The following is a 7,609-nucleotide window of genomic DNA, read 5'->3' as shown; positions in this document are numbered from 1 at the left end:
AGGTAGAAGTACTCAGATCTTTGTCAGTACTCAGGTCTTGTACTTGAGTAAAAGTAGAAGTACTCAGATCTTGTACTTGAGTAAAAGTAGAAGTACTCAGATTGTGTACTTGAGTAAAAGTAGAAGTACTCAGATCTTGTACTTGAGTAAAAGTAGAAGTACTCAGATCTTGTACTTGAGTAAAAGTAGAAGTACTCAGATCTTGTACTTGAGTAAAAGTAGAAGTACTCAGATCTTGTACTTGAGTAAAAGTAGAAGTACTCAGATCTTGTACTTGAGTAAAAGTAGAAGTACTCAGATCTTGTACTTGAGTAAAAGTAGAAGTACTCAGATCTTGTACTTGAGTAAAAGTAGAAGTACTCAGATCTAGTACTTGAGTAAAAGTAGAGGTATTCAGATCTTGTACTTGAGTAAAAGTAGAAGTACCAGAGTGTAGGAATACTCTGTTACAGTAAAATTCCTGCATTCAAAATGTTCCTCAAGTGAAAGTAGAAAAGTATTCGTCAAGTCAAAGTAAACTTTGTTGTGAATCTTTCAGTTTGTGTGTACAGACAGAGAGATCAAAATACCGTTTCCCACAATCCCGAATACGAAAGCAAATGTATATAAAAATATGTTTTGTTTTTAAATAGGATTACAAAAGGGTTTAATAGAAGAAAACAAGTAGGAGAATCATCACAAATGAGTGAGGGGCTTTTGTATAGAATGGAGACCAGCTAAAGCGTTGGTGAGTTAGTGTGATTTGTAACCTGTTTCCTCCTCTCTGTGTTGCAGGAGTTGGAGCCGCAGGCAGGCAGCCAGCTAATGTCTCTGTGGGAGGGAGACTCTGCGGCTCAATAACCGTCTGTTCACACCCATCCTGATCTACATGCATACGGTGTATATTGATGGAAAGATGTATTTTTCTATCAATTCTCTGATATATTCTATTTTGCATTAAAGGACCACACTACCAGTTAGGGCGAGGGGACGATGTGATACAGTGGAAGTTCTTGTTGGCTTCTGTTTCTGTGTTTTTCTATTTATTTGATTTCTCTGCTTTTATCTCTTTGTATTCAAATCGGTACTAATGTTCTTATGAAATGGTATATTGACAATGAAAAGTGTTTTTTTTTATTGTGGAGAGGATTAAATAGGTTTGTATAACTATTAAGATTTGATAAACACAGAAGCTACATTTCAGTTTGTTGTCGTGTTAGTTTTTAATGTAATGGTTTGACACACTTCCACCAATACACGCATGAACACTGCTTCTCCAGTCATCAAGTAACATCTCCCGTCTCTTAGAATAGTTGTTCTGTGTTAAAGTTTACGAGACTCGTTTTGACAAATCTGTCAACGGTTTAGTTTCTTGGATGAAGAAATCTTAATATATGTTGTTAGAATTTCAATTTTCGTTGCTGCTGTACGAGGAGAGGTGTTTCAGTCAGCCTCGTGATCTTGTTAATGGGTTGACAGAAATAAACAGTGATTGCATTTTAAAACTCTGTCTCTGTGGTTCCCTCTGACTGGCCTGCTGTAAGTCTCCTTTAATTATTCCCAAGCACTGGAGTGGCTGGATTGCTTTCTTGCTGCTTATGCCATGATACACAGGCAGGAAACTGTTAAGACACTTCTACAGGCTGAACAAAAGAACTGTACCACCTTTAAAGGTCCCCTATTATACTCCTTCTCAATACTATATTATATGTCTCAAATATATATAAAACATGTATGTACATGCATTGCGTTGAATACCAAATAAACTATGTATGAAACACAAGTGATGTTTCATAAGTATTTCTCTCAAAGTCCTGCATTCAAAATGTTACTCGGGTAAAAGTAGAAAAGTATTATCATCAACATATAGTTAAAGTAGCAACAGTAAAAGTAGTCGTTTTGCAGATTGGTCCATTTCAGAATAATATATATGATATGTTTTATAATGATTGATCATGAAAGTGTTCTCAAAGCTGGTAAAGGTGCAGCTAGTTTGAATGACTTTGTATACTGCAGGGTAGCTTGTGGATTTACTCCAGGTGGAACTAAAGTCTGATTTAACACTTGATTAGATTTCACATCATTCATCCACATCTGTAAAGTAACTAAAGGTATACAATACATGTAGTGGAGTAAAAGTACACGATGTACCTCTGAATTGTAGTGGAGTAGAAGTACAAAGTAGCATGAAATGGAAATACTCAAGTAAAGCACAAGTACCTCAAAATGACAGTACAGTACTTGAGTAAATGTACTTATTTTACACCACTGGTGATACTTCACTACTACTTACTTTTTTTAAAGTTTGATACCAGCTTTATAGCCTATAGCCCAAAGAGGTAAAAAAGGTATGGTAATAACAATAAATACAATAAAATAAATAATGATTTCTCTCGGGAAAAACCAAGATATGGGCTGGTATTTAATGTATTATTAAATGTAATATATTTGAGTCATTTAATGGCAAATAAAACATGTATTAAAGGCAGCAGGAGTGCCTGCTCCGCTGAATGTATGAATGGTTGACTGTTGCCATGGACACGCTGCTCCGTTGCTCAGTGCTGTGTCCACCGCGCCAGGAAGGACTGTCGCACTCTGATTGGCTGTTTTTTCTCACCAGACATCGTACAACTCACCCCATTGGAAAGCAGATACGGCTCTGGCGCGTGGTTGTGTTTCCCACTCTCCGATTGGCCAGAAATCTGCGGGACTAGGTAGCGCCGCATGTTGTTTGTGAGCTGTGATTGGTCAGTTGGCCAGGTAGGCTGTTCCGCTCTCCGTCGCTTCATATAAATACAGATCGCTGCCGGCCTGTCAAACACTGTTGGGCTGGAAACAAGTAACACCGAGTGATAACTATCGTGTCTCTGGAGTTAACTTCACACACAGGTGAGGAGCTTCACTTTGAACTTCAGGTGTTTAATCCCAAAGACAGCAGGCATGAACATGTTTGTGTGTTTGAGTTTATCTTCTATGTAATTGTGGTTAAATCGTCAGGATAGTTGTAGAAAATACGGAGGTCCAACTGTGTTATTTTTATCCAAACTATTGAACAATTTTCCAAAACACATTTTTTGGCAAGAAATTTACCAGAGATTGTACAGTGCAATCAGAGAGGTACAGTACGTCCACGTGTTTGAGCAAGTCCACGAATCCAGTATTTTTCAAGTCTGTCAATACTTTGGCGCAGCTGCTCGCACCACTTCGCCCGGTCCTCTCCCAGCCGCCCGTCAAAATGTCCAGGGTCTTGTTGTCACGCTTCACGACATCCTTGACATCCTTGAAGCGCAGCAGTGGTCGTCTTCTGCCTCTGGAACCAGTGCTCTGCTCGCTGTATAAGATGTCCTTTGGCAGGCAGCTATCTGACATGCAAAGGTGACCGAGGCACTTAAACATAAATCAATCAACCAACCAATCAATCTATCAATCTATCAATCTATCTATCTATCAATCAATCAATCAATCAATCAATCAATCAATGTTTATTTATATAGCCCAATATCACAAATTTGTCTCAGTGGACTTCACAGTTTGTAGAGAATATCAGTATGACAATACACATCAGTGTTCATTCAGGAATTAAAGTGTTTAGACATATGTAAAATTGTTGGGCTTTTTTACTTTTGCATAATTTAATTAACTGTTTGTATAATATCATTTAGAAAATGAAATATAAACTGGGAAAATGTTGAGAAATGTGTTTATGAAATATAAATGTGTGTGCTAGCCGTTGGAGAGGAAGTGGGTCCGTCCGCTAATTGGTCCGGGTTGCAATCTAACTGTATATTTTATGTCTTTATCATGACCTAGCTAATTCGGTGTCCTGAATATAGTTTTTAATCTACCTTAAATGCGTTTTTTAAACACTGAAACCTAACGCTATACAAACCTCTATGTTCTTACATCATCGACCCTCCAATGTGACTAGGGGTTACAGATTTCGGACTTAAATTCCAGGAAATCGTGCTGCCCTTTCACCCAGTTTCCTCTCCACTATCCATAAGGTTATCTACAAACACAATCTCTTGTATCTAGCCGGTGAGGTATGTGTAATCTTTTAAATGAACGACAAATGATAGCAAAACTTGGCTTTAAAACGGTCCTGCTTGTGGATTTGAAGAAGCTAGCGTTAGCACATTCCTGTGTGGTTTGCTGTATCTTTGGTAAGCTTAGCTAGTGCTGTGTGCAACCCGGTGTGTCGTTAGTTTGGTTAGATTTTAAACACCAGGCAGGCAGATGATAGTATCTCAAGCACCGTACACACTGACATGACGTTAGCTAACATGCCTTTTGGTCAATGGTCTCAGTAACCCTGCCAGATTAGCTGAGACATACTGTTAGACCTCTAACAGTGACACACAGATAATGTCTCGAGTCTAAAGTTAACTCACATGGTTTGAAAGCTAATTTGCCTGATGGAGCTCTCCTTTTCCTTATTATTCTGACGGCTTGTGTTCTGTGTGTGAGAGCAGCACCCTGTTTATTCATCCATTTCAACATCAGCGTTCATGATACTGTACACTGACAACACACATATTGATCACATTAAAATAACGCCAACGCTTCCTCTCTTTCCTCCAGGATGCCAGGATCAGCCCCGATCAGTGGCCTGGGACCATGGCCCAAAGATGTGGGCATCATTGCCTTGGAGCTGTACTTGCCGTCGCAGTACGTGGACCAGACGGAGCTGGAGCAGGAGGACGGGGTGGCTCCCGGTAAATACACCGTGGGGCTCGGCCAGGACCGCATGGGCTTCTGCTCGGACCGCGAGGACATCAACTCTCTGTGCCTCACCGCGGTCCAGAAGCTGATGGAAAGGAACGGCCTCTCCTACGACAGCGTGGGTCGCCTGGAGGTCGGCACCGAGACAATCATCGACAAGTCCAAGTCCGTGAAGACGGTCCTCATGCAGCTGTTTGAGGACTCTGGTAATACAGATGTGGAGGGCATCGACACCACCAACGCCTGCTACGGGGGCACAGCTGCTCTCTTCAATGCTGTCAACTGGGTGGAGTCCAGCTCCTGGGATGGTGAGTGGACAGGATTGTGTACATTTGGATGTGTTGACATTTTAACATTGTTTTCTTTTCATTATTGAAGTGTAGCATTATTAAGAAGTGTTTGGTATTCATCAATGCTTCAGATCCGACCTTTTTAGCAGAAAGAGGTCTCTCTTATCAGCCTTAGTTGTAAAACAAAACACTCTGTTCAAAGGTCCTGTTCTGATGATTCTATTTATTCAAGATAAGATACTTGTGTGTGTACTGTACGTTCTGTAACCTGTGTCCTCATGTCTCCCCCCTGCAGGCCGGTACGCTGTGGTTGTAGCGGGGGACATTGCTGTTTACGCCTCAGGAAGTGCGCGGCCCACAGGAGGGGCCGGGGCCGTGGCCATGCTGGTGGGGCCCAACGCTCCTCTGGCCTTTGAACGAGGTCAGTGAGGAGGGTGTGTTGTTCACAAAGATCAGGCAGCACTCTTCAATCATTGACTTATTGATAAGATAAGAGATTATTTATCCCAAAAGAAATTGTTAATGGTAAAACGAGCAACTCTAGCAGGCAGCCACCCGTGGCAGCGCCAACAAAGACCCCACTGTCAGTCGGCTGATCCCATCATCACAATGTTTACCTACTGGACTGTTCACTCAAGTTGTGATCAGATCCTCTCTGCTGGTGAAGGGAAGGTTCTTTCAGGATCTCTGTTTACTTTGTGACTCTTATCGTTTTAATGTATTATTGAGTGATTTTTACAACGTGCACAGGTATGATGAGTTATGTGTTGAACTAAATCTTAGTATCAGAAACTAGCACCGACATTCTGGGAAAGTTTATTAACAGAAACCTTTTTTTATAGCGAGCATAAAACTAAATAACATTTTTGCAAAGATGTGTTTAGAAACCTCAGCATTAGACATTCAGTCATGCATGCCTCGACACGTTTGACTTATAGGCAAGGCAAGGCAATTTATTTGTATAGCACAATTCATACAGTGATGCAATGCAAAGTGCTTTACAGGATAAAACACAATAAATTTTTACGATGATCAAAGTGAGAAGAAATATAAAAACACACAAAATAATTAAAAGAAAGAAAACCATGTTTAACAGTTCAAAAATTAAAAATGTAAAAAACATTTTAAAAATAAATGTTTTTAGACATGATTTAAATGATTCTAAAGTGCTAGGCATTCTCAGATTTTTATAGAAGAATCTAAATGTCAACTGCAGGTCTGAGAGGAACCCACATGCAGCACGCCTACGACTTCTACAAGCCCGACCTGATGTCAGAGTATCCCGTGGTGGACGGGAAGCTGTCCATCGAGTGCTACCTGAGCGCCTTGGACCGCTGCTACGCTGTGTACCGCAACAAGATCCACGCTCAGTGGCAGAGAGGTGGGTCAAAGGTCATCCATAGAATGATCCTCCAACATTTACAAGGTTCAAGGTTATCTTATCTGTATAGCACCACGGCAATTCAAAGTGCTTCACATAGGCATTTAACACATCATAATTCAACACAAGACAATTCATCAAATGGATCAAATACAGCTCAAAGTGCAAAGATAAGGCACGGTTAAAGGATCTGAAGATAGGCTGCTGAACCGTGGGTTGGGCGGACCTCAGACTTTCATGCAGTTTGTTCCAGGCTTGTGTTGCATCAAAGCTAAAAGCAAGTGAAGGCTTACAGGACAGATGTGGGTGTGAAACGAACTCATACTCAACTCTCTCTTGGTTTACCGTAAGCAGAAGTTGTGAGTAGTACGTGACTGATACTAGGCAACATGTGCAGACCACAGATTTGCTCCACCAAAGGAAATGTCAACCAGCAGAACTGTGCAGTGTTCATATGAAGAAGTGCGGACATTATTCTGTTGAGCTGCTAATGAAAGGAGCCAGTGAGAAACACACTGTCACGTTGAAGATGAAGTCACAGCAGTTTACATGGCATTGCATAACAATCAGCCACGAACCTACACTTTAATCTGCATTCGGGGAGTGTTTTGTACCCAAAGCGTGTGGTGCTTTTTTTGTAAAACTTAAAAATACCCATCTATAGAGAGGTGAAGTCCCTCCCTTTCCTCCATGGGACCTTATTTCTGAAAAAGTATGTATTGAAGTCAATGGAGAGAGAAAGATTATTTTTCGATCCCGTTTGAATTGTGCCACGAATTACACATATGATGTTTGTCAATTTAAAAGATAATTTTGCAAGTCAAAAAAATTAAAAATGTGTCGTGTTTGTGTGAAACCGCTCAATGAACTACATCTCCCATCTTGCACCACACACCAAGATGGCCGTCACGTTGGAACATTTCACTTCTTTCTTTCAGAATGAGGCGGAAAGTATTAAAAGAGGTGAAAATCACTCCAAGTCTGGGCACGTTGAGAGCTGTACATACACACAAGGGGAGTTAGTCGGTTCATTAGAGCCAGCATGCGGGACCGGGATTCTGGTTTCGGTGAGTAACACGAGTGTAATGTGTAACGTTAATGACATCACGGGATTCTGGGATTTGTAGTCTTTCTAGTTGCGTATTTTTCATAGTCTCATATTTCAACAGTTTTACGACAAACTGTGACTTTTTTGACATGGAAATTATTTTTTAAGATTGACAAACATCATATGTGT

The 7,609-nt window shown here is 40.6% G+C and overlaps 1 protein-coding gene across 2 annotated transcripts; it reads left to right on the top strand.

The window, feature by feature from the left end:
* The first annotated feature begins 2,808 nt into the window (after window positions 1-2,808).
* Window positions 2,809-6,847, top strand: hmgcs1 (3-hydroxy-3-methylglutaryl-CoA synthase 1 (soluble)). Of its 2 annotated transcripts, XM_010787357.1 has the most exons (5): window positions 2,809-2,868; window positions 3,170-3,354; window positions 4,561-5,009; window positions 5,287-5,412; window positions 6,208-6,845. In XM_010787357.1, exons 2-5 carry the CDS (start codon window positions 3,215-3,217, stop codon window positions 6,555-6,557), a joined length of 1,065 nt encoding a protein of 354 aa, XP_010785659.1. In that variant the 5' UTR covers window positions 2,809-2,868; window positions 3,170-3,214; the 3' UTR covers window positions 6,558-6,845. The 2 variants fall into 2 exon arrangements, with proteins under 2 accessions (XP_010785659.1, XP_010785660.1); XM_010787358.1 differs by lacking the exon at window positions 3,170-3,354 and having other exon boundaries at window positions 2,815-2,868; window positions 6,208-6,847.
* Window positions 6,848-7,609: the final 762 nt, after the last annotated feature.

The sequence above is a fragment of the Notothenia coriiceps genome, unplaced genomic scaffold (genome assembly GCF_000735185.1).
Source record: "Notothenia coriiceps isolate Sejong01 unplaced genomic scaffold, NC01 NC01_scaffold00030247, whole genome shotgun sequence".
Taxonomy (NCBI): domain Eukaryota; kingdom Metazoa; phylum Chordata; class Actinopteri; order Perciformes; family Nototheniidae; genus Notothenia; species Notothenia coriiceps.
This window is presented reverse-complemented; position numbering and strand designations above follow the sequence as displayed.

Coding starts and splice junctions, on each gene's coding strand:
- hmgcs1 (XM_010787357.1), top strand. CDS start 3,215: ATGTCCAGGGTCTTGTTGTCACGCTTCACGACATCCTTGACATCCTTG. Junction 3,355..4,560: donor CAGCTATCTGACATGCAAAG/GTGACCGAGGCA, acceptor TCTTTCCTCCAG/GATGCCAGGATCAGCCCCGA. Junction 5,413..6,207: donor TCCTCTGGCCTTTGAACGAG/GTCAGTGAGGAG, acceptor TGTCAACTGCAG/GTCTGAGAGGAACCCACATG.